Consider the following 27463-nt stretch of genomic DNA (forward strand, 5'->3'; position numbering starts at 1 on the left):
TTCTTGTGCTGGGTTTTCCTGGTGCAAAAAGAGCTTTTTAAGCTCTCTGCCTTGCTTCCCAAGCATAGCTGTCTCTTCTTGGATCAGGGATGCACCTGTGAGATTTCGTGGGAACTTGGATGGCCCTGCAAGATCTCAAAAGAGCCAATGTACCAGTTCCAAAAGCCCTAGGAAGTTCGGTTAGGGGCTTCAATTCTAAGGGTTTGAGTATATGTGTTTTTTGCCTATACACAGAACCTTTGAAATGGAACGCATAAGATGTGATTGCACTGTACTTCAGCAACATTTGTTTTCCCTTTTACTGAATCCTGGCTTTGCATTGTGCTTGACCAGGGATCCTGGTTTAAAACACAGTGCAATTTACCAGAAATTTCCAGGAGGAGGCAATTTTTAAGTTTCTCTTTACATTTTATACATACAATTATTGTTCCTTGTTCTCTAAACGTGACCACACTGTTTACATATATGAATGTGTGAAACAGATGACCATGATAAGAATGTAAATAATGAACAAAAAAAAATGGAATTATTTGATCTATACTAAATGAGTAATATTATAATACATATATATGATGATAGCTGTTGAGTCAATTCTTAGTTTTGTTTTTGTTTTTTTCAGGGCCCATTGGTTTTTGGCTGTCATCTGTTTCCCTGGTTTAGAAAATGCAATATATGAGACCAATCCATACTACCACGAAAATGTATCTATGCAGGTTAAATCTTCCTCTTTGGATCAAGAAAGAAGCACTTCTTCTCCTGTACCTAGTGAATTGAGTACGTTACATCACTCCTCTTCTGCATCTTTTACAAAGAAGGTGCTGAACAAGAAACATATTGCAGCATTAACTGACACAAGCATAGAAGCCGGGGAGACTGAATCACAGTATTGCAAAAGAAACCCTTCTGTGAAAAGTGGCTTAAAAAAACTAAATCAGTTAAACAGCACCACAGAAGGACTGAGAACTGTAGAATCTGTATTTCATAAACATGACCATAGGATTTCAGAGGCAAATGGCATGCAGAACGAAGATAAAATTCACATCCAGGCTACGGGTATGTACTTTTGGCTATATATGTTTGATATTTGGAGTTTGATACCTTATTACTGCTAATATAACTTATATTTTTCCCCCTTTAAATAATTAAACTGCTAAAAAAAATCCCAGTGAATGATCTGGTTGGGGGGGGGAGTGTTGAGACTGTAGCACTGCTACAATGTAAGTGGGAGTTCAATATGAAGCATCTCTTGTAAAAAAAAAAAGAAGCATATGAGGGATTGCTGGTGGGAGTGCCCTCTGCTGAGCATTGGCAAATAGCTGCCAGTGAGAGAAAACCATACTGTGCTAGATAAGCCAAATATGCTCACTATAAGACCACTTTCTAGATTCACATTAAGAATCCCGTTTCTTTAGAATCAGCCAGCCACTAATAAGATTTGTTCTACACATTTTCCTTCAGCTGTGCATCCAATGGTAATATTTCAGTGTTGCAAAAACACCAATGTAAGAATTTCAGCTGATCCACAGTAAATGTGCAGTGGTTGGTGAATCTTGGCTTGGAAAACTAAAAAATAACATTTATACAGTGGTGCCCCGCTAGACGAATGCCTCGCTAGACGAAAAACTTGCTAGACGAAGGCATTCGTCTAGCGGAAGACTGTCCCGCTAGACGAAAAAGTCTAGGGCTGCCTCGCAAGATGAAAAAATTTCGTCTTTTTTTTCGTTTTGCGGAGCGCGGCTACCATTGCCGCTCCGCAAGACGAAAAACCCGCTAGACGAAAATTTTCGCAGAACGAATTATTTTCGTCTAGCGGGGCACCACTGTATTTTCTTTAGTTAAAGCCACAGAAAAGCTAATATAAATTTAGTTACAGATTTCAAGTTTAGATTTTCTTCAGATCATCACTGTTTTGCTCCTGGAGATTCAGATGTGGAATTCAAATACCGTTTTCCAAATTAGAAATACAATCAGTGATGCCTCCTTAAGATACTAAGCTTTACTGGTTTCTAAAAATATGCAGCATTCAGTACTTTGTTGAAGTAATTTGTTGCTGAGGTAAATGTATGAGGAAGATGTCATACTATCCACGGAGCCTCTTTTAAAGCAGTGTTTTTCAACCACTGTTCCGCGGCACACTAGTGTGCCGCGAGATGTTGCCTGGTGTGCCGTGGGAAAAATTGAAAAATTCAAGAGAATTACTTTATATATAGTCAATATAGGCACAGAGTTAAATTTTTTAACATTTTCTAATGGTGGTGTGCCTTGTGATTTTTTTCATGAAACAAGTGTGCCTTTGCCCAAAAAAGGTTGAAAAACACTGTTTTAAAGAACTCGCCCTGTATAACTAGAGCCAAGTGATCAGCTTGTTTAGGGTTGCCATATTTCAAGATTATTTTTTTAGGATGACCCCAACATTGTTGGGTAAACCTAAGCTTTTTGAGCTTTTTCCACAGCTTTTTCTATTGCGTTGCCATACGTCCAGATTTCCCCTGAAATTTTGCTGATTTGGCAAAATCCCCCCCAACACCATTTTTACAACATATTTTACACAGTGAAATATGTGGTTCTGTTCACATATTTTAATAAGCCCTGTTTTAGTGCAACATTCCCAAGCTGCAGTGAGCCTTGGGCTAATGTGGTTAAACCAAAAGTAAAAGCAAAAACTTCTGAAATCCTACTGGCCACAAGGGAGGAAGGGTGAGAACAGAAAGCTCAAGGTTTGCTGTGTGTTTTTTTCCTACTTGTGCACATTGCAAATCACACTAAACAAAAATGTATCAATTTCACAACTGGAGAACAGTAAAACTGTCTACTTAGTTCTAATCAAGCAAACCATTTGATTCATCCGCTTAAGCAGTTCTTGTATAGAAAGTGTGTATCTGCCTAATTCATAATAGCCAAACTGGCTCACTGCAAATGGGTGGACTCAATGGGAGTGGGAAGATTGTGACTGCTTACCTACCTCCTTCTCTAGTCCTGTTGCTAGCTAAGCCACTTTTTGGCTTAGGGTGTCATTTTAACCTGAGCTCCAAGCAGAGGCGTAGCAAGGTTGGTACCCGGGGGCAATTTTTTTTTGTCACCCCCCCCCCAGAGGCTTGGGAAAGTCAGGTGGTACCCGGTGCGGAAAATTTCTTGTCAACCCCCCCATTGATTCCCCCCCAAATGGTTTTACGTTATTTCATATTTTCTTACAAAGGAATAATAAGTAATAATAGTAATAAACTTTTATTTATATCCCACCCTCCCCGGCCGAAGTCGGGCTCAGGGTGGCTAACATCAGATACATAACATTGGTATAAAATCAAACAATAATTAAATTACCTCCTAAAAACATCTCAAAATCAAATTAAAGTCTAATTAGATGGTTTTCCACAGGGTTAGGGTTGGGAACAGTAAGTGCTCCACTGAACTGAAATTTCAGCCTTCACGACATAGGAAAACAGCCAAGTAAACAGCTATTTTGGTGGAGGGAGGGTCAAGATATTAACTGATATGCATGAAATTTCATATATAGCTATATAATCCCTAGTATAGTAAGATAAGACCTCCATTATGGAACCTGGGGCGGCCCCCCGCCCCCCTTGCTACACCCCTGGCTCCAAGAACAAACTTTGGCTGCAGTTCCTGCTCTGTCTGGAGCAAGACAAATTACAAGTCCAGGTTCTGACAATGCACTAAGCCAAACCACAGTTTAGGTCACAATAGCTGCAATCTCCTCTCTGGGAATGCGGTTTGACTTAATGTTATGTTGAACACACAACGAAAAAATTTGTTTCACATGCTGACACCCTGCTGCTGTGTTGCTGTATGTGCTATATTGTTTCCCAGTCAGTACAGTAAGCTATGTCTCAGCACTGCTGTGAGATGTAATTTAGCTGAGTGTTTTTAGGTTGATAGCTGAGCCCAAAGTATTGAACCCAATTGCCTGTAAATCCCGTTGAACTCAATGTGACTTATTATTGAATAGGCATGGATAGGATTGCACTGTTGGAAGTATAAAGGTAAAGGGACCCCTGACCATTAGGGCGAGTCGCGGACAACTCTGGGGTTGCAGCGCTCATCTCACTTTATTGACACAGGGAGCCGGTGTACAGCTTCTGGGTCATGTGGCCAGCATGACTAAGCCGCTTCTGGCGAACCAGAGCAGCGCATGGAAATGCCGTTTACCTTCCCGCCAAAGCGGTAATGTAAGGTTCGTGTGAAGGTGCTTCACAAGTAACGGAGCAGGAGCCCAAAAAGTCTTTTGCAGTTTTGTTGTGCAGAGCTACAAAAAGCATGTCTGTCTCAGTCGCTCGCAGAATCCAGGAGTGACCCCTTCCGGCTTTTCCCCCAGCATCATAATTTGGGCACCCCAAGTCTCCTCCTAACCTCCTTGCGTTTCACCCCTCTGCGCAACTGGGGTGCCAGAAATGGTGTGCCTCCCTCCTGACCAGCCGGGCGAGGTAAGCGCAGGGTCTCAGCAACATCCTCAAGCCCTCTCCCCGCCAGGCTCCCTGCTTGTGGCTCCCGGCTAGAAGAGGCGCTGGGGCTCTCAGTGGCATCCCTAAGCCCCCTCCCTGCCTAGCTGGTTCCTTCCCTCTGCTCCCCACTGGAGGTGTGTCGGCTTTCCCCGCTGGAAGAGGTGCTGCTGCTGAATTGGCATCGGGGCTCTCTGTATGCTAATGGACCCTCCGTTCCCCTCAGTGGGCCAGGTGGCAGTTCCCTGACAGGTACCTATTTATCTACTTGCACTTTGACGTGCTTTCGAACTGCTAGGTTTGCAGAAGCAGGGACTGAGCAACGGGAACGCACCCCGTTGCAGGGATTTGAACCGCCGACCTTCTGATCAGCAAGCCCTAGGCTCTGTGGTTTAACCCACAGCGCCACCCGCGTCCCTCGTTGGAAGTATAGATTTCAGTTAGACATTTGTTCTCATGTATGATGCTGACAAAAAAACCATTTATTCCACTTTGTGGTTTACTGTTTCTGTCCAGAAGATAATGTGGCAATTGTTTTCATTTTTTTACTAATCTTTGTGGTTAATGCAGATGGTTTACAGAAAATTAGACTAAACTACAGTGAAGATTCAACAGACAGCACTAAACTAAATGAAGATGAACTAATAGATTTTTCAGAAGATCAAGATAACCAGGTAAAAAGTATAAACAGCATTACTTGGATATAACTAGTATTCTTTATTTCTAGGGGTGAAGGTGTTTAAAAGAATTCAGTAGAACAGGTATTAAAGTGGAGCAAATAACCTGTTAATCACCTTTTCAGTACTTGTTTTGTTTTAAAAGTAGGTGTTCAGCATTTTTGTAGTTGAGGTGTTCTTAGTGTAGTGTATATTGCAAGCCTCCCTCAGCAACCAACCAATCAGTCATTTATTTATTTGAGGCTAGTAAACTAATGTAAGATGGCAATGTGACACTTAACAGTGTTTTCGAGTGGCTGTGCTTTTGGAAAGACAAATGGAAGATTAATTTTAACTAGTGATACGTGTGTGGTATACATGTGTGTATTATATATATATACAAGATATATACCGTATTTTTCATACGTGCACCAGACCATAACGCGCACCTAGTTTTTAGGACAGGAAAACAAGAAAAAAATATTCTGAATCAAATGTTTTACTAAACTACTATATTTAATAAACAACTGGTATATCAGCATAACATTTCAACCATGTAAAGTGAACAGCAGTCAACAGTGGCATTAAGAACCATCATCACTGTCATTAACAAATGAAGAGAGACTTTAAGGCTCGAGTACTGTAATTGAGAGAGCCACCCCCTGTTGATGGGCATGTGAGGTGGGGCTTACCAGTATCTCCCCCCCCCCCAAATCTTTTATTAAAGTTGGAAAAGGGAGGGAGGGAAGGAAGGAAGGAAGGAAGAGAGAGGGAGAACTCACATTTGTGGGTGCCTGTGGGTGACACTGGAACTCCGGAGCAAGAGGAGGAGAGGCAGGAGAAAGGGCGGACGTGAGCACCACTGCTTTTATATCTGTGCCTATCAAAGCCTTTTTTCCTTATTCACTTCCTTGTGTCCATGCCCAAATGGAACCCTCTGCATGTCTCATTAAACTGCCAATAGAACTCCTACTGCCTCATTAACAACTGATAACACAACAATAGGGTGTCAATTCTTGCCTGAAAGGGGATACAAATGCACCCGGATAATTGTGCCCCCAGGGAGGGGGAGGGGGAGGAGTCAGGGGCAGCTGAGAGGAAATTTTGACAGCTCCTCCAGCTGCTGCTGAGGGAAAGGAATGTACAACGGGAAAGTGCGGGGGTGGGCGAAGGAGACAGTTCCTGAGACGGAGGGAGGGTGTCGCGCGGCTAACGGACGCAACATCCTCCTCCCTGAAGTGGCGCTTGTTCGTCTGCCGCTGCCCCCCCCCCCCCCCATGCAAGAGCAAGGATAGGAGCCTGTTTGGTGTAGTGGTTAAGAGCGGCAGACTCGTAATCTGGGGAACCGGGTTCGTGTCTGCACTCCTCCACATGCAGCTGCTGGGTGACCTTGGGCTAGTCACACTTCTTTGAAGTCTCTCAGCCCCACTCACCTCACAGAGTGTTTGTTGTGGGGGAGGAAGGGAAAGGAGAATGTTAGCCGCTTTGAGACTCCTTCGGGTAGTGAAAAGCGGGATATCAAATCCAAACTCTTCTACTCTTCTTCTTCTTCTGTGGAAGAGGCACAGCGCAGCATGGAAAGAAAAGCGGCTGCCGATCCCTGCTCTGGCGAGCGTCAGAGGCGGGCAGCAGCAGAAGCGGCGCCCAGTGCCTTCGCTCCATAATGCGCACAAACTTTTCCCCTTCCTTTTTAGGAAGAAAAAAGTGCGCGTTATGGAGCAAAAAATATGGTATAAATATTAAGGCTTCTTACTCAGTGTTGTTAGCACTATTTCCATTTCAATAAAATACAGCCTAGCATTTCTCCAGTACTTCTCTGGAGCACTTTCCATGGTTATGTTCCCAACTCCAGCCACTAGAAGGCGAGCTTTATCCATCATTGTAATCATCAAAAATTGAGAAGAAAATGCTTCTTTGTTAAACAGAATTTCGGACTGTGTTAAAGTTTCACTGTAGGAACTTGATCCACATTACATCCACCAAGGGAATGTTGCTTTTCCTTTTTCCTCTTTTGTTATTCAAGGATATCAGTCCAGTTATATATTAGATGGCAGTCTTTATTTGAAGAGTTACTAGTGTGGTTTGCAATTTCAAAGACTATACAGACTAATACTCACAGGCTGCCCTGTTCCTTCATCCAATGAGTTGTTTTTCCTTTCATCAGCTGTGTATGTGAGGCATAGTGAGACTGGATGCAGGTCAGTAATTTCTACTCAGAGGGACTAAAGAATCTTTTTAAAAAACATTTTCAAAGATGTTAAGGAAGAAAAAATGGCCAAGAAAGAAGTTCTATCATCATAGTCCTTGTGGTACACTTGAAATACTCTCATCCTGCGATACTTAGATTCTGAATAGGAAGATGGCTTGGATTTATAGTCCTCCACCTAGAAATTTCTAAATATAACCCTTTATTTAGCTTTTATATTCTTAAATACTTTGTAATCTTTGGGTTATTTCTAGCTTCTCCTGTAGGTTTTCTTTTGGCTAGTTCTCCTGCCTTTATTCAAGAGCTCGAGGCAATCTGCTGAGTGTAGTTTCTGTGTTGTGTGCAGCTTGAATTATATAGTCATATATAATTCATATATTTGCAGTCATACTTGGATTGCACCTGCCTTGGTAAACAGGTCAGTTTTTCAGAAGGGTGAAGGGTCATTTGTTGTCCTCCAAGAAAATATTCACAGTGAAACATCTAAGCATAGCATAAAGGTGGAACTTCAAAACTTTGAAGTATCACACTTGCTTGCATAAAGGCAGAAATATGTGTATAGCCCATTACATTGCATAAAGGCTGCAGAGATTACTGCAGAAATGTAAACTACATGATGTGTGTGATGATTTTCTCCCATCATTATATGATGTGGGGGTTTTCTGTACTGATAGGTTCATTTGATTTCTAAGTTCTAATTTCTATATAATGTTTCTCCTGGAACAGAAGAATTGCTTCCTGATTTTATTATAAGGAGTAGTTCAAATACAGGTTGCAGTCTGTCTATATAGCTGGATTGACACATGTGGGAAATGTGTTGTTGCAGAAAAAGTTTAAATTCTTTTTCTCCACTCCCGCCAAACTTGGTTGCTTAAAGAAGAAAAGTTCATTGGCTCTGTCTCTGTCTGTCATTGGTCCCGGTTCACCTACTCCCTTTGCCCGACCAATCCCAATGTGCACCAGCCCCCAATGCTTGTAACATAAAGGGCATCAGTAGGGAAGGGAGCTAGCATTTTGCCTGAGTCCTATAACCACATGGATCAAATACATATTTTCTATTTTAGGACAACAGCAGTGATGATGATGGTCTTGCGGATGATCATTGTAATTCAGAATTAGGACAATGGCATCTGAAGCCAACTATATGTAAACAGTAAGTTTTGAAGTGACACATTTATGGCTTTCCATTAATAATTGCAGATGTGTCTTCTGAATCCAGTGTTCTTTTCTTTCACCCTTCTTTTCATTCCCCTGTTCTGTCATTTCCAAATTTAGAGCTCAAATTTAAAAAAAAAAAAAACAATTCCTGCTCTGGTCAGGCAGGATTTGAACATTGTAAATAAGCTTGTATAAAATCTCTGCTTTTTTATTCTTTCAGAATTTAGCTTACTCAATCTCTTTTTTCTTCATTTGCCAATTCTGGGTTTACAAAAGAATTAATATACATTGTTACATTATTATGGCTTATGTTTGCTGTAAGTATCTGCATCACCATTGAAATATTCTTAACAGTCTGCCTGCTCCACCAGAGAAACCTGTTAATGTTGTAAGCTTTTAGAATATCGCATTTAGAGCTACTGTGACTGCGCCACAGCCTGGCATGGATTGTCTCAAGCAGATGGTGGCTCAAGTATCTTTCTATCTAGCTTGAATCCAAAGGCTTAACGTTCGATGTAATACTACTTCAGATATCAGCTTTGCTTAGCAAAAAGGGCACAACTACTATAATATCCCCACATTTTAGGCTACGGCTCCATATGTTGCTAACCAGTTCCTTAAATTTGCTTTTTCAATAGAAATATATTACTATTATTATTATTATTATTAGTAGTAGTAGTAGTAGTAGTAACAACTTGATTTTTTCCCCTGTTTTGCACCTTATGTGTAAGCTGTTCTTAATATGTTGTTCCTCTTAAAAGTTTAATGGGCCAAGGATAGAGTAACTGATATGGGTAAATATAACTGTACATAATTCTATTCTATGCTTGAAAAGTCCTACCAGTGGAGTGCTTGGGGAATATAATTGCTTTACTGATGCAGGATCTGACCCTTGGAATTGCTGCTGGATAGCTATCCTTATACATACACCTGGGCTACATTTGTTGTATAGTTGTTAATTACCTTCCAGCTTTAAGAATTAGGTAGATTATTTAGCATTGTGGCTCTGCAGCTGAGCTGTGACTGACTTGTTATTTCCTCTCCAAGTTAATTATGTGACCTTCAGCTCTATTTCACAACCTCAACTCACATCTGCCTTATAAGAATATAAAGAGTTGGACATAAACTTTTATATTTACAATAATAGTAGGTGATTAAAAATGTAGGCATATTTATGCAAATCTAAATCCACTTGCTTTGAGATATACACGTTAGAGGAAAAATGAAGTAAAGTTCTGATCTTTCAAGTGTAGTTCTGGGTCTTGTCTAGGCAAGGGACTAAGGAACCTGTGGTCCTTCAGAGGTGTTTGGACTCCCATCACAATGGGATGGCCAATATGACCAATAGTCAGAGAAGAATGGAGTTTTCATTCAGCAACATCCTGAGGGCAGCAAGCTCTCTTCCTGTTCCTGATCTAGTTTTATATTGTAATGAAATAATACATGAAAATAGCTGCTCAAATTATTTGTGTTTAGTCCTCTGTTAAATCTCATTGTAATTTACTTTACATTCATGTAGTATTCACAATGAAATGAAAGCAAAAAGCAGTATAGCTTTTAGGTGGAGTGAAACAAAACCTGTGTCTTCTTCCTGGGTGCACAGATGTGAAGAAAAAAAAAAGACACTTCTGTGTACGGATCATGAAAGAAATCTACTTCTTTCTTTTTTACACATACCTGTGAGAGCTGTATGACCCCTCATCAAATGATATCATTTCCTTGTTTTAACACTGTGGCATATGCAAAATTCTAATGAGACCAAAACAATTTGCTTTCTTGTAGGCCTTGCATTCTGCTCATGGATTCATTGCGAGGGCCTTCCCGATCAAACGTCGTTAGAACACTACGGGAGTAAGTAGTTGACCTCTCAAGCAAAACCTTTTCAGTCAGTGCTGGAACATCCCATAAAAGCATTTTTCTCATCCTCTTGATTTTATATTGCAGATACTTGGAGGTGGAGTGGGAAGTAAGGAAAGGCACTAAAAGAAGTTTCTCCAAAGATGTTATGAAAGGCTCAAACCCTAAAGTGCCACAGCAGAACAACTTTAGTGATTGTGGAGTTTATGTGCTGCAGTATGTGGAGAGCTTTTTTGAGGTGAGATTACTGGTATATTTAGTTTAGAATTTTAGGGACCTGGAAAATATCAAGTTTTAAAATTCCTCAGAGCGGCTTTACAAATGCTTCCCTGTGTGTCAAACACAGCCATACGGTTAGAAACAGGCATGATTTGCGTGGAGGCCAGAGTATGGATGCAGGCGTGTAACCTTTGGCTGAAGTTTAACCTGAAACCTCAGGGTCTAACCTTGCTGCTATTAATCTGTCAATCCCTTTGGAGCAAGGCCATAGTAAAGAAGATGACAAGTATAGGCCTCCATCCATCTAGCCTTATGTCACGTGACTTTAACTCAGCAAAGATCATTGTTAAACAGAGGTTAACAGACATAGAAAGACAGAAGGATCTGAGTAAAGTACCTCACTTTCTAATTTAGGAGGAACGCAGATACCTGTCCTGCCCAGCTAGATATTTATTCCAACTAGAAATACCCTCTCATAGAAGAGCATTTACTCTAGCCCGTAAACACATAATGCCATCAGCAGTTCTCCAAGGGAAGTACAAACGGACCCCATTGTGTGAGAGATACTGCCTGTGCGGATCTGGAGAGGTGGAAACTATTGGCCACATACTCCTGCCATGCTGCTTCTATGAGGAGGTGTGAGGCGAGCTTATCCACATGATGCTGGCTGAGCTACCTGGACACTCGGACAATTTCTATATAGAGTGGCTTCTTTCAGATGCTAACACTAATGTGACAGCAAAGGTAGCCAAGTTCTGTGCTACAGCCATAAAAATTCGGTCCGATCTAGTTAGCAGTACCCACACAACTTCAGGACAGAGCTAAAAACGAACCAATGCTATAATCGCTGTAGCCCACCTTTTAAAGTAGTGATATCTTCTTTTATCTAAAAATTTTAAAGTTTAAAGTTTATATTTATAGTTTATATTTTAGAATGTATTTTGGTTGTTTTTATGGACATATGTGTGTGCTGGTTGAGAACCGTAACAATAAATCATCATCATCATCATCAATTTTAATTTAGCGACCATGTACATTTCTGGAGCCTGTGGATGGGATTCACCTAATGAACTCCGTGCAGCTGGGCTTTCTATACAGTCATACCTTAGTTCTCGAATGGAATCCGTTCCAGAAGTCCATTTGACTTCCAAAATTCAGTGTCACGCTATCTTGCTTTCTTTGTGGAATATGGCATTTTATGCAGAACTAACCACTTTCTCCAGACATCTGAATGGAAGCTCATGTACCCAGGGACATTGGAAGCAGTGCTTGTATGCACCTCTTGACCCTATCTCCATTTTTCTACCTCCATGGCTTTTATTTTACGGTACAATGATTAGAGGTAGTTAACAAGCTGCAGTACAGCATTTGTAAAAGACCATTCAGTTGGTTCCCAATGTTATGATTGCTTTGGATTTGATAAGGCAACTCCTTGCCTAGCTTTGCCACATTCTCAGTGGGCTATTGTGTCAGGATGACTAGTTGGCGGCAGTACTTACTATAGATCAAATTAAGAAGAATGAGCAAGAGAGTAGCTTGCTCCACAACATAGAATAATGATGATGGCTGAATCCTAGGATTAATGCTTCTGTTGAGACTTTGTTTTGTTTTGTTCTATAGGTTATATAAACATGCACACATTTAATGTAAAGTAGCTTTAAAATACTGTGGGGACTCTAGTTCCCCAGTGTGCCTTGAACAAGTTTATAGATGATGATGATAATAATACTGTAATAATAATAATATTAATTTATTTGTACCCCGCCCATCTGGCTGGGTCTCCCCGGCCACTCTGGGCGGCTTCCAACAAATATTAAAATACATTAGAATATGCAAATAGATTAAATACACATTTAAATTGTGTAGTGAGGTGTCAGTAGGAACCCTTTCCAATGCATGTTGTATTGTGCTGAGTGTTGGAGCTGTAGAATTCTTTGCAGATGATGATCCATCATGAGCACTACAACACTGGTGCATAAGCAAACCTGTGCTCCACTTGTGACCAAAAAAAAAAGCAACTCACTCCCTTCTGCAATATTGTGTGATTGCCTGTGCAAAAGTTATCTAGGGCATTCTGGTAGAAGACCATAAACTGCTTCTAATGATAGATTAACCTGTAAGGTGTGAGCAAGACAACCTTCCTGCTTCCTTTATTAAGCCCGCATTCTAGCCTGATGCCCCGGGTCTACAGAACATTGTCACAGCTTTATACTGGCCCCATCTGCACTATTCACTTAAAGCCGTATCATGCCAATTTAAACAGTCATGGCTTATTCCAAAGAATTCTGGGAACTGCATTTTGTTATGGGTGCCGAGAGTTGTTAAGAGACCCATAATTCCGCTCATAGAGCTACAGTTCCCTGAGAAGACAGATTGACTGTTAAGCCACTCTGAGAATTGTAGATCTATGAGGGGTATAGGGGTCCTCCTAACAATTCTCAGCTGTGACAAGCTACAGTTCCTAGAACTCAGTGGGGGAAGCTATGACTTTTTAAAGTGTTATGACACTGCTTTAAATGTATAGTGCAGATGGGACCTTAAGAAGGTAGCTGAATAGAACCAAATATAGTAATCAATTTTTCAATGTAGTAATCAAAACTAGTTTAGCTAGACTAGTTTATGTACTCTGCTCATGAAGACTGTATATTTATTTCCGCTTGCTGAAATGTACAGTTTTTACTGTTTTGTTGAGAATTTCTGTATGATTGTTTTTTTTAGGAGTATGTTGTACTGTGTGTATGCTCTTTTAAGAGGAAACTGGAGGAAGGGTAAAAATGTAAAAAAATCTGACATTTTCTGATATTCTTAATTTCTGAATACGTCATATAAAAGTCATACATTATAGGCCCTGTTGCTATAAACATACTTCTTTTGTCCCTACTAGACTCCTATTCTAAGTTTTGAACTACCAATGAATTTAACAGACTGGTTTCCTCGCCCAAGAATGAAAACAAAACGAGAAGAAATACGAAACATAATCCTGAATCTACAGGAACAGCAGAACAAAGAAAAGAAGGGACAGAAGGACACTAATTTGGCAGAGAAATCTTTTCAGGAAGGAATAGAACAATTTATCAGCAGCTGCTCAGACTGAATATTTTCTGTTGCATGTTATGGCTACATTTTTTTAAAAAAAAAACACAGTCTTGAAATTTACCATATCCTCATTGCCCAAACTAAGGACTTGGAGTACTATCAACTGAAACTTACTGTCGATGCTTATAAATGTATGTCATTAATTAAACAGATTCCCCTCAATATGTTAACTAGACAAATCTGTATATATGTTAATTAGTCCAACCTTTTTCAATATTTGTAATTAAGTTTTTCACTACATAGAAAACCTTTTGTTATGTATTTCTGTTAATAGAACTTAATAGAAACTTCTAGACACAAAGCAAATAAAGAAGATATTTATAGGATGAATTGGTTAACTTTTTCTGTGTTTAAGTAAAGTTGTCATTGAACATTTCCCAGTAAGACTTCTGTAATGCACGGGGAATACTTATGTAGCAAGGTGATCAAACCCATACTTTGATTTACAGTTGCCATATACAAGATGTGTCTGCTTCAGCAATGTACAACAATATAAGAATGTGTCTAAATGCATTGTGTTTCCAAGGTGAGTTGTTTGCACTTTGAATCTGAGTGCCAGGCAGTGTAATCTTTAGTAAAGGACACTTCAGATAATGAAAGAAGGAACTTCACAAGTGCTTGGGATAATGCTGCTTTATGACCACAAGTTTTCTCAAGCAGTATTTAATACAGTCTGAAACAGAGCTTAAGTAATACTGTTGAATCCTTTTTTGGGGGGGTGGCTCCCGATCGTTGTTCAACTGTATTTTGACAATTCTTTCATTATAAAATTGTATTTTTTGTAAGTGTGCTTGGAAATAGCAGCAAATTGTCCACATTACATTTTCTGTGTCAGAATTCTGAATGTGCATTCATATGTGCTTTATCTATCTGATGGAACATTTCTTAAATGTATGAGTACTATTTTTTTGTATTGTCCAGAAAACCAAAATATTGCTAGATGTCATTGCTTGCTTGCTTCCTTCCCCCCTCAATTTTAAGTAGAGTTTCCATGATGTAATTTGATTTTTAAATTACGTTTCAAGAAGTACAGCCTTATGATGCCAGCTTTTCTAAAAATTCCAACAGAAATCAAGTCTCTTCCATAACTTCTTAAATATTCACAAGGTATTGATAATGAAAATAGGATTAGAAACTCCTTTGCAGATACGTTTTGGTGTAACAATGCTTTTGTCCAAAAGAGACTTTGAATGGGAGGAAATATACTGTTGGCATATGCTGAGTTTTAGACCATAATGACTCCGTATGTCCTTTTAACTTGTATACACACAGGATTTTTTACTTTTGCATCAGTTTTTGATTTTTACGGCGGTGTCACCCGCTCAGTACACCTTTTTGTTTTTGTTTTTACATGCAGCTTGTTCTGATATTACTTTGTCCAAAGAGGAAGACCAAGGCAGTACTGTTTGGAGCTGTAGTGCAGCACACAAAATTGCTTCTATCTACCGTAATTGGCTTCAGTTTAAGGAGCCCAGCTTTAGGATTGCAGCCTTACGTTTTCCATACTTTCCCAATATTTGCCGTCGTCAGACCAGCTGTAGAGCCCTCATGGCATTGTCAGTGTTACACTCAATAAATCTATAGTGATAACTTGTGACTCTGAATAAACAACTCTTGGGATTAGATACAAAAGCGCACAAGTGACACTAATGATCCAGCATTTATGCCTCAAAATTGAGAATTACTAGTCATTTTAAAAAAGCTAGCTAGAGTAAAACATAAAAAGGATTGGCAACAAATGTAAACATTTGTTGGTGTGGCAAAAGAATAATAAGAATATTAGTACTACTTGAACAAGTTATATTAGAAGAGTAGACTTAGCAAAATGCATACCAGCCTGGGCAAGGTTTTTGTTGAAATTATTATTTTTTATTAAAACAGGTTGTGGTATACTTTAGTTCTGATTACATGGTTCTGTTTTTCAGAATGTCCTGGAGCTTGTATTCCTTTTCGAGATGTGAAGAATGCAATGTTTCTCTTAATATTATGGTAATGGATCAGTCATGCAGCAACCTGATACACATGTTGATATAGGAAATTTATTTTTTTAATAAAATGGTCAAAAACAAGTTTGAAGACCTTGGGTAATTTATGCTGCATGTTGCCTAGCTTTAAACCTAATTTGTTTCTACAGTGTGTTGAAAAACAACAGCACATGCTCATCTGACATTAATCAGCACCTGAGTTCAAGTATAAAAGTCGAGCTGAAATCCTATACAGAGAAACCAAAGGAGGGAATGCACCAATAGAGGCTACAGTCCAGAACACACTGGCCTTGGAATAAATTCCATTGAAGTCAGTGAAGCTTCCTTCTGAGTAGACATACACAGAGGTGTACTCTTAGTGGGTGTGTTTATAAAAATACATTCTTGCCTGCATAATAATGCCTTTAAGACAGTATGACCTGTATTCATTAAAAGCAGCATGAATGAGTTCTTCAGAGAAAGCTATCAAATAGCTGACTAATTAGATGTCTCTCTTGTATTGGTTTTCATGTTGGATAGAATAACTGTTAGGAATTCTTATAAAAGTTTTAGGTTACTTAGCATGAAAAATGTATGATGTGCTGGTAAACATTTGCTAGAGGCAGAAGGAGAGGTGACATTTAATATTCCCTTGTGGCACTCTTTATTTTTCTTGCTGAGAGAATTGCCTGCTTACACTTAAGAGTGCAGAACGTTTGGGGAATATTCTAAAATGAGGTCCTGTTAATCTAGTGTAACAGGACTTTCCTTTTTATTTAGATGTTTGTATCTTTCTTTCCCAAAGGCTCCGTGACAAGTTTAGCTGAAGAAACATTTCAGTCACCCCCTTTAAAATGTGAGATGGTGCTCAAAGCAGGTTTTTTTATAAAATGATGGAGCACATGATAGGAAAAGTGTGGGGGTGGGAGTGGGAAGACACATGTTTGAGAAACCTTCTACACCAGCTTTCATGACCTCTAAAAATTCTCCCAAGCATTGTATGCTTTAATATTTTCCTCTTGTTTTCAGTTCCCTATTGGTTTGATTTTGCATATGGAGAATGTAGTATTGTTGTTACTTTCTCAACCATCCCTCTTAAGCATAGATAGGCAAACTAAGGCCCAGGGGATGGATCCGGCCCAATCACCTTCTAAATCAGGCCCGCGGATGGTCTGGGAATCAGTGTATTTTTAAATGAGTAGAATGTGTCCTTTTATTTAAAAGGCATATCTGGGTTATTTGTGGGGCATAGGAATTCATCGCCCCCCAAAACTTTTTTAGTCTGGCCCCCCACAAGGTCTGAGGGACAGTGGACCGGCCCCCTGCTGGAAAGGTTTGCTGACCCCTGTTCTTAAGGCTTGGTTTCCAGGCCCTTTGCACACATCCCAGCTTCTCAATATCCTCCTTAATTGTTGTGCCAGGAACTGGACACAGTACTCCAGGTGGGGTATGACCGAGGCATTCATTTTGTTTGTTTTGACCCAGTTCTCCAATGTGTTACTGTTCTTTTGAATCCTGATTCTGTCTTCTGCAGTGTAAGCTACCCATTCCAGTTTGGTGTCATCTGCAAATTTGATGAGCAGACCCTCAGTTCCTTCATCTAAGTCATTTATAAAGATGTTGAACAACACTGGGGCCAGAATAGATCCCAGCATTGCCACACTTGTCACTTTCCCCCCCAGTATGGTGAACGACGAGCACAGTGCTTTACAATTGCTAAACAGGCAGAAAAACCACCAAGATCCTTAGCAATTTCCAAGTGGTCCAGAGAGAAACAACAAGGTTTAGGAACCACTGATTTAAACACATTTTGCTTGGAGGCATATCCCAACGCTTTTACTTGAACTTACTACAGTGCCAGTGTAAATTCTGGCTAAGAAAATGCATCCCTCATTCTAGGAAGCTTTGCTGAATACTGTTAGATTTCAGTTTGTCGTAAGAAACCAAGCCTGGTGATTTGTGTTAGAATTGGTAGTCCAAACATTAGGTCGAAGAGTTAAAAGTGAGTATATGCACCTTTGAAATCACTTGAGTTGGTGGGGTATGTACAGCTTGCATGCATTTCACTACAGTACTTAAATCTTATTTCTAATTTTCTTGTTCATTTTTGCCCTTTAGTTTGATCTGCTCCCTCCCCTGTAACATTAGAGAAGTTTTACAGAAACCAGACATTCTTGTGGGCCAGTAAACCAAGGCAGCATTTCCTTTTTCATTGGAGTATTTGGGTAGAATGTACTTGGGTCTATAAATAATGCATCAGATTACTCATTCTCACCTTTCCTTGTAAAGCACTACAAATATTTTCCTTTATAGCATTAAAACCAAAGCTGGTCAGAAGAAAGCATACTATGTTTTTTATTATTATTAAATAAGCAGAAACATGAACTTTTGCTCAGAATAGTCATTGAAATGAATGGCCTCAACTAACTTGTTTCATTAATTTAGTGGGTCTACTCTGAGTAAAGATTAGTTGAATGCAGACTATTGTGTACTTTGTCCAAATATTTAGTGGGTGCCAAAGTGTGCCCTTGTTCAGGGTGCCATATTAACATAGTCCACCACTATAAGTGGGATTGACCCTGTGCTTCCTTTTGAAGTGCAACATGAGTTGCAATTTAACAGCCCCTTATGTTAGTGCCTGCCAATAATTGTGGGAAAACCCATTCCTGGCCGGCTTCCAAAATGTATATGGAGAAGCATATATTTGCAGGACATTGCTACAACTGGAATAGCCCCAAGCATACCGCAGGTTTGTCACACAAGGTGGTTCTGGCGGCGGCAGCAGTTCTGGCCTCAAAGAATGGAACTGAGTGATTTATATACATTAAAATACATTACACTGCTGCAAACTATTTCCTCTTATGCATCCTGCCTGTGCCCTTAAACAAAACACTATACAGCAAATTTAAAACAACTCTTTAAAAATCCATAGATGCTCTGCACACCACTTCGTAGGATAAATTTAAAATACTCATAGCGGTGAAGCCTGCTCATAAACTATGCAGCAGAGGAGAGCACCAGAGCACACATGACATTAAATGCATCATAGCATTTAACAGGCAAATTTTAAACAAATGCTATTGGCAAAGGCATCAACTATGCAGGGAGGGCAGCTCATCATTACCCAAGTTGCAGCAAGTGTGAGTATTAACCCTTTGAGTGCTACAGCCCTGAATAAGATTCCTCCTATGTTGCTCTGTACATTGTGAGGAAATCCTGGTGCCAATTAGCAGCTTTAAGGGAGGAATTTTATTCAGCACTCCAGCACATTAATAAAGAGTTAAATTCTCTCTCCACACCTATGGCAACCTGAATAATTCCAGACCTCCCAGTCCATGGGATTTCCCCACCACCATATGATAATACTATACAATTTTGGCCCAGGCAGAGTTGGACAAAAGAGGGGGGAGTGGCAGTGGTGGGAAATAGATGCGATTTTCTCTTCTGCCTGCCACAGTTTATATATTTTGCTTGCTACTGCAGTTTTACTATGATTTTTGTGACATTAATAGTTATATGCCATCCTGAAGGATGCAGGGATACTGTGGTATGAAGGGTTAATTTGGGGAGTGAGGTTGTAGCTGTGGTATCTTGACAGTTAAAATTTTAAAAATTATTGCTGTTTGCTTGTTCTGTTAGAGAAACCATTGGCTTTTGGGTCATTGGTTGCTTTTGGATGATAACTACTCTGGGAACCCTTCAGTATTGAAGAGCCAGAGCTATGTAAATTCATACACAATTGACACAAGGTAATATAAAAATAACCAAAGACCAGCTATGTCTTGTAAAGTTCTCATTAACAAGATGCTCTGTGATTGCCTCTGTGTGTGCCAATAAACAAATGAAGGCCTTTTCTAGCCTAATGGAGTCCTCCATCAGCTAAGGTTGTTGGTATATGACAGGGAACTAAAAAGACAAGTGGGAGTGGCATGAAGTGGGCATGAAGTCACAGAAGTGGGTCACCCACTTTAACCATCCCACAGCAATAATTGTTTGTTATGTGAATGAGGAACGTAATTAGCTGCACAGCATGCCTTTTGTAAGAATCCTGCCCAAACACATCTCAGAAACTGCTTTTGGAAAGCCTAAAGTGAAACCATTTAGACTTTGAATTGTAAACTTTGCTTGTTAGCTTTTTATTATAGAAATGGGATTTCTACTGCACTCCTGTGACAATGGACATGGGAAGAGAAGGTGTTCCATTCAGCCTGCACTCCTGCATTCTAGGCCAAAGAGGAAAGTATTCTTTGCAAGAATGTGCAGGTCAGCTTTGTAGCTGCAAGCGCCACTCTGCGTCCCACAAAGATGAAAAGAAAAAGAAAACAAACTTGCTCAGAGCTGGTTTCAATAACACAGGAAATTCTGGGCTGGACAGTGGATTTATTGCCATACTCTGCTCAAACAACCTGAGTCCTACTTGCTTCCTTCCTTCCTTGTGTATCTTCCTAACAAACGCCCACATTGAACATCTATCCTTTCTCTCCTAATGTTCCAAAAGTGTCGATTATTGCTACAGATATTCATTCATCTTAGAAACCTGTATGTCAGGACAGGAAAAAACTTCTCCTTCAAAAAAGAAGGGTTGGGGAAGGGAACGTAAGAAACCCACATTTGGGTGAACCAAGAAAACTCAGTCTTCACTTCCTAAATATATTGAATCACAAATTGAACCTTGAAATACCAAGGTACATGGAAAGACAGGGATAATAAAATACTAAATATAGCATTTCATAAAATATTAAAATACATGGACTGCTGAAGCTGTGCACAGGCTTTGTTGGCGTTGTGCTAGATAAAACCTCCGTATTCTTTGCGTATGATCGTGGTGTGGGTACTAATTCTCTCCTTTTCTATGTGGGGGGAACCTAAAGCGATGCTTTGCCTTTGCCATGCAATACACTCGGAAGATTAGACAAGGCGAGAGACCTGAGCAGGGAGCCTCTGCTCTCTGAACAAGCCTCGGAGTCCTCCTGCCACGCTGCAGATCGCTCGCGTTCTAATTCTTGCATACTGTATATGACTTAGAAGTCCGAGGAAGGGCAACGAATTGGGCCGGCGACTTCGGCGCCGCTTACTGAGCACGCTCGGCTGGGTCCGCGCATGCTCAGCATCCCTTGGCCAGGGAGGAGAGCGGACAAGCGCCGCTCCAAGCTGCAACTCCGGCCGGCACCGGGCGCTTCCTCCTTCTCCTCCTCCTCCCTCTCCTGCCGTGGCGTCAGTGGAGGCCCCGCCCCGCCCCGGCCGCTCTTGGCTCTCAGGAGCGCCGGGGCGGAGCTACGAGGAGCAGCAGCAGCGGCACAACGCCCGGGCCGAGTCGGCATCAGCTGGGGACGAAGCGCGGCGGCTGCGGCGGCGACGGCAGGTAAACGGGGGGGCCAGACGGAAAGCCCCGCGCACTGCCTTCCTCCCTCCCTCCCTCCCCGCTCAGAAAGCCGGCGGCTGCGCTGCTGCCCTGTCTCCCCTTCCGCATCTTCTTGCACTTTCCCCCACCGTCTCTGAGCCCCTTCCCTCTTTTTCCATCCCGAGTTTCTTCTCTCTTTCTCCGCCTCCCCTCCTCCCTCTCTCCCTTCCTTTGCTTGCATTCGGGTCTGCTTTCTGTCTTGGGCTTTCCCCTCCTGTTGCTGACGCTGTTCATGTAGGAACCTTGATTTACTTTTGTTAGATAAAGCTTGGACTACGACTTGTTTTATTATAGAGATATAGCTATATATGAACAGCAACATAGGCATTGGTTTTCGGAAGTTGTTAACAGGCGCAGCACCTTCCTAGATCACCTCCAACAAACACGCATTAAAAGTAACATCCAAAAGTATACACTAGTCTGCTCTTTTTTGTGTACATTGCAAATAATTTTTTTCTACACACACAGTATGTTTGTGCATATGTATGTGTCATAATCTACATGTATGTGTATATATAGGTTAAAGGCTGGCTTTCCATCCTGTTCTTCATTCGCCGCATATTGTTTTATGGAATGATTTAGCCTGGCTCTCTGATTTTGGAAACTTTGGGTGGCAGTTGTTGCAGGTTGATTGCTCACCTTTAGGAGAACTTCTGAATGCAGTAATTACTCTCTGTAGGAAGTGATTGCAGCTGGGAGAGGCTGCAGAACTTTTGACCTAAAGAGAACTTTGAAGGTTTCTGAGTTCTGGAGGAAAAAAAAAATCCTCCTCACAAACACACTTATCTTGGGTTTGTTTACTGCTTTTTTTGCTTGCTTGAGGTATATCAGATATTCTGAAATGAAGAAAGAAGCTGACATTCCAGAGCAGTTGGTATTTGGAGAATGGGGAGCGGGGTTTAAAGTTCCTGATGCTGTGTGTTGCCTTATGATGTGGGAGGATAGCGGGTACTCATGAGGTTTAAAATATTATTATTATTATTATTATTATTATTATTATTATTATTATTATTATTATTATTATTATTATTTTATTATTATTATTCTTCACAATAACAGCAACATCTAAACATTAGAAACTATAGCTACTAAAGAAGGTTTCCTTGCGCACAGTGGTTGTTACCTTGCCTGCCTCTTTCATTAAATTAACATGCCACCTGCTAATTAATTCAGAATGTGATGATTACTGTGGAACCTGAGTCTCTGGTGTTAATAGAGAAGTCCTGAGCCCTTACCTGAGTAATCTCTTATAATTAAAGAAGGAAGCAATGAGGATGCACTCTGGGTTTTGTAGCAGGGAAAAGTTAGATTTCCTTATCAGGATGTTTATTACAGCATAACCTTCCTCAAGACATTCAGAGAAAAGATAAACACCAGCATTTTGTAGAAGGTTCTGACCCAAAATGCACACCTGAGATCAAAGGTCACATCGTTATTAGTATGAGTTACAGAATAATATCTATGTCTGCTACAATAAAAAAACTTTTTAAAAAAGAAGTTGCATGAGCTTTTGGAGCCAGGAACTAATTGTGAGATGCATTAAATGGAACAGCTTTGGACATTTGGTAGGTAGGAAAGAGAAGTTACCAGGATACAATAATGGTGTTGTGCTGCTTATGGACTCCCATTGAATGTCTGAAGCGTTGGGAAGTGTTCATAATCTTTATGGCAAATAGAGTGCACACATTTCTCTGTGGAAGAAATTGTGATTCACAAACTCTGGCTCGGATCGCAGGTGTTCTAAGTAGATTGCGTATGTTTCTATGCATTTGTGTATTCTCTCTCTGACTTCAGCCAATATGGTGCTCCCTAGATAATGAAGGACTACAACTCCCATCATCCTGGCCATCCTGTTTGGGGCTGATGGGAGTTGGAGTACAGTGACATTTGGATGAGCCATGTTGGGTACCCTCGGTGCACATACTCACAGATAGGGAAATGGAGATACAATAGTGAGCCTACATTTACGTTACAGTCTCCACATGCATGTTACTAAAAGCAACTGCTGTGTAGTGAGTGTATTTTATTGTATATGGAGATCTCTATCATGCCTATACAATGAGAAGCTATACATTCTATTTAGAAGTACTAACTATGCCATCCTGGCCACTCCAAGGCCACAATGAATAGGAGATGGAGAGAGAAAGCACAATGGGTGCTAGGAGGTAATTTCTGGCGTCATCTCCAGGGCAACTGTAACTTGTGCTGACTGCCCACAGTTAGCAAGGTGAGAACGAAAGATAACAGGAACTGGGCTGCAAAATGATAATATAATACATTTTATCGTGGATTAATTCAGGAAAGAAGGGTGATGGTTATCTATGAATCTTGAGAAATTGCTTCCTTTGTGGCGTGTGGCAGAAAATTAATCATTTTAAGTGTTTGGTCTTGCATTAGCTGTTGATATTAAATTTCAGTTTGTCTGATGGCCCTTGTTTCGGGAAGCTGTAGCCTTCTTTGTGGGTTTAATTTTTGTACAGAAATTGGGAAAAGTGGAGACACTGGAATGGTATTGCTAAAGTCAATAACCATGTCCAAATTCATTCAAATTCTTGGACAAATAATGTTTTGGTGATGGGACATGACTAGTTCATGGTATTTCAAATGCTTCTTAAGGTAGAGGGGAGTGACTTTCATTATGCTATTTGTCTCTTGAATTATGCAAAGCTGAACGAGGCATGGACATGTATATCAGTAAGTGAAGCTTCCTAAAATGTTGTCTGGGATACCGTATGCCACCTAGAGAATGTTGCTATTGGGTGGCAAGGGAATCTTAAGTTATACTGTAGATTCCATTAGACTAGGACAAGCCTCTATTTGGATCTTGGTCATTGTTAATTGGACATTTTCACAAACTATTAAGTGTTCAGATGTAGAGCTTTGCATGCAAAATATCCAAGGTTCAATCTCTGGTATCTCAAGGAAGGGTAAGGAATGTCTCCCATCTGAAATCACAGAGAGCTACTTCCAGTCATTGTTGACAAAGCTGAGCTAGATGGATTAATGGTTGGACTCGGTATAAGACAGTTTCCTATGTTCCTTTAACCTGTGAAAACCACTTGCCAACGTATTTCTCAGTTGAAGCACAGTACTTTTGACTATATGACATAATTATATGGTGCTGGGTATTTTGCAGATTAACCAGGGAAACCTGAGATGCAACATATTATTTTGGACTGTGGACAGAATGCATTATTTTTACATGTTACACTTTCATGGGCAAAGGAAGAGGGAAATGGCATTTATCGCATCATATTTTCCCATATGCAGACGGCACCACCCACCCATAGTGTAGGATTCTTTGTGTGTGCTGTGTAGAAAGGGCATATCAATAAGCTGTAAATGGGGGCTTTGTATCTCATGAGTTTTGGGTGTACTTTATGAGCAGATGCAGGAAAATCTCATATGCAGAAGGTCCCTTAGCAGCGAATGTGATGCAAGCAGTTCCTAACAGGTGTAATTGCTTTCACCCTTTAGATCAAGAAGAACTAAAGATATTGTAGTAATACTGTAGGTCTAGAGAATATGGTGTCTTTTGGAGCAATAAATGTAGTTTAAAATTAGTACTGTATACAGATTCTGAACCAGAGCAGGACTAGATCTCGTCATTTGCAACTAATGCTGATGGAGAGATGAGTTAATTTCTTACACACTTCTTGAAATCATTAAGTTGTAAAAAGGCCTGTGAACCTGATCCTCATTTCAGGAGAGTACAAAGGTTGACAACTGAAGCAAGCCGTCTTGTGCTGCAAGTATGACACATTAACAGAGGTGAAAAATGAGACTCTTGCTCTCCAATTTAGCTTTAGTAACAAAGCTCTGCCAAAACCCAAGTACAGTATAAATTGTTGATGGTGGTTATTTTAACATCCCTCAAGAGTCTTTCAAGGATTACAGCATTATGTTGATAATAAAAACTAAAAAAATATGCATTGTTATCTTTACTGGCAAGAGAAAGATTGGAAAAAAGCCAAACTGTTCATATTTAATTAATTAGAAATAGTTTTAGGCTGCATTTTTAAGGGCAAAAGCCCTCTCAGGGTAGCTGACAAGGTAAAAATAAAACACACTCACAGCATACTTAATAAAAACCTAATTTATGTAAGGCATAGTAGTATAAATAATCTCTCCAGATTTAGTCCAGGGGGGAAATTGCCCTTCTGAAGCATATCACCAAATAAGAGACCCTTTATAAGAGGAACAATTTATTCACACTGTGTGATGACTACTGCAGTAGAGCTCATAAGGAACTGGCCTAGTTGTCTGAAGGGATCTGTGCCATTCTGAATGATTCCTATCAAGTTCTTATTTTTATCAAGTTCTTATTGAAACCCACCAGAGCATTGCAGTGCTTAATACTTAGTAGGCCAAGGCTGGAGTCCTGCAAAAAGTTCAAAACAAAAGAAATGATGCAAAGCCTTTCTGACTTCAATTTACCCCAGAGTAAAAGAGGGTTTCTTTTTTAAACGAGAGTGTGTTTTTTTGGTCGTTGTTTTTGTAGAGAGGCTTGCTTTCCCAGGCAGTTTGCTGTTTTTTTCTTATTGTGGATAGCTGTAGGCAACTTTGTAGACAATACACACGGAACAAAGTTTCACAGAAAGATGGATAAACAGTAATTTAGCTGCACCCTTAGTTGTATTTATTATGAGCAGCATGTCTTGTTAAAAATAGATTAGAAAAGAAAAATGAACAAAATTTCTGTTATCATGGGAGTGGGGTGGGGGAGAATGTAGCCAGTGTTACTGACTTAGTAATGTCAAGAAATCTTGCCAGGATGTAGGTAGCTAAAGCTTATACTGAAGGGCAGCAGCTCTCTGTGGTTAAAAACAGAGGTCTTTCCCTCAGTTGGTAGAGCATGAGACTCCTAATCTCAGGGTCATATGTTCGAGTCTCACATTGGGACAAAAGGATTCCTTCACTGCAGGGGGTTGGACCAGATGGTGTTCGTGGTCTCTTCCAGCCCTACAAATTTATGATTCTATGATTCTCAGCCCCACCTAAAGATGCTGGGGATTGAACCTGGGTTATTTTCCATGCTTCTTCAGGCATATCTCCCTTTGTGGCACCCACAACATTAAAGCAAACACTGCATGGGAGAACCTAAAGCTGAGAGCAAAGTGGAAGTTGATTATTGATTCCCTCTGTTGAAGGGCCACCTTGCCTTCTAGAGTGTGCCTGTATCAGGAGGCATTTGCCATCGGTTGTCATTGTGCCAAGTTACCCGGTGAGATTATCTTCTTCTGGTTTGAGCATGAAGCACCTGATACCAGGTAGTGGCAGGTGAAACTCGTTGACTATTAGCAGCTTGGCAGCTGGGAACTGGCAGCTCTGCCCATTGGGACTTTGCATTGTTACACTGTTAGTCATGGCTGTTTTCATTCTTAATCAAACGCTTTCAGGGTGGGGCTTCCTTGGAAGGCTACTGCTTGCCTCTCTCTTTTCTTAAAGACTTCTTGCTTAAGCAGGGAGGTAGCTGCCAGGCCCTGGCCCTGAGGGCTACTGTGCCTTGAAAAGGGCAGAGCAGCTAGAATGCCATCCTGTGTAGCTTTCCCCATGAAATGTCTAGTGCTTCCTAAGGGTACTGGAGAAATCTCTAAGCAATTCTGGTAGCATGACAGTACTATGAGAGGGGCCAGCAAAGAGGGAGATTTCATGGGGTTTTATGACTTGATCATAATGTCCAGCCTGCCTCTAGCCTAGAGGTTCCCAAACTTATTTGGCCTACCACCCCTTTTTCAGAAAAATAAAGATGCAGTAACAAATATGCGTTCTTTTATGTACAGTGGTACCATGGTTCTTGAACTTAGTCTGTTCTACCTGTGTCCTACAACATAGTAAAGAAAGATGTTGTTGCAAATAAGATACCTTGAAGCTTGGAATTACAAAGTTATTTATTAAAATCAACCATAGTAACATAGTTCATTACACACAGAAAATCATGTTAACAAAGGATAATATTAAAATAAAAAATGCTTGTTAAGATCTGTCGGCAGACTTCACCACTGATTTCGGTTATAACTTGCATTTTGTGTGTTTAGTTGGAAAATAAAGTAATCACTATGACTTTAACTCTGTTACATTGGTAAGCATAATTACAGAACAGATGAAACATGTATGAATGGTTTTTTACAATTTTCTTCTTTCTTTATGCTTCCACCCCCCTTATTTTTATTCAACACCCCCCCCATTGCACCCAAAGCTACTACCACCCCCTGGATCGTTCCAGCACCCCCTCCGGGGGGCAGTATTGCCCACTTTAGGAAACAGTGCTCTAGGCAGTTGCTGACCAAAGTAATGATGGATGGATATTCCTTTCATCGCACCCCAGCAACTCACTCATTGCCAAATTAGCAGAGAGGCCCTGACATAAAATATATTGCTATAAAAATAAATTTGTGTCTAAGAGAGATGCATTGGTGAGACACTCATGCTAAGTGTTATAATGATAT

General features: G+C 40.4%; 1 protein-coding gene across 3 annotated transcripts in view; it reads left to right on the forward strand.

Annotated features, from left to right (window-relative positions):
- SENP6 (SUMO specific peptidase 6) overlaps positions 1 to 13679 on the forward strand; it is a 48222-nt gene extending 34543 nt beyond the window's left edge. For all 3 annotated transcript variants that reach the window (XM_033143264.1, XM_033143265.1, XM_033143266.1), the window contains 6 exons: positions 620 to 1053; positions 5028 to 5131; positions 8384 to 8472; positions 10260 to 10328; positions 10422 to 10572; positions 13438 to 13679. In XM_033143264.1, the coding sequence (XP_032999155.1) occupies positions 620 to 1053; positions 5028 to 5131; positions 8384 to 8472; positions 10260 to 10328; positions 10422 to 10572; positions 13438 to 13647 (1057 nt within the window). In that variant the 3' untranslated portion in view covers positions 13648 to 13679. The remainder of the gene's footprint in view (positions 1 to 619; positions 1054 to 5027; positions 5132 to 8383; positions 8473 to 10259; positions 10329 to 10421; positions 10573 to 13437) is intronic.
- Positions 13680 to 27463: the final 13784 nt, after the last annotated feature.

This window comes from Lacerta agilis, chromosome 3, assembly GCF_009819535.1.
Source record: "Lacerta agilis isolate rLacAgi1 chromosome 3, rLacAgi1.pri, whole genome shotgun sequence".
In the NCBI taxonomy this organism is placed as follows: Eukaryota; Metazoa; Chordata; class Lepidosauria; order Squamata; family Lacertidae; genus Lacerta; species Lacerta agilis.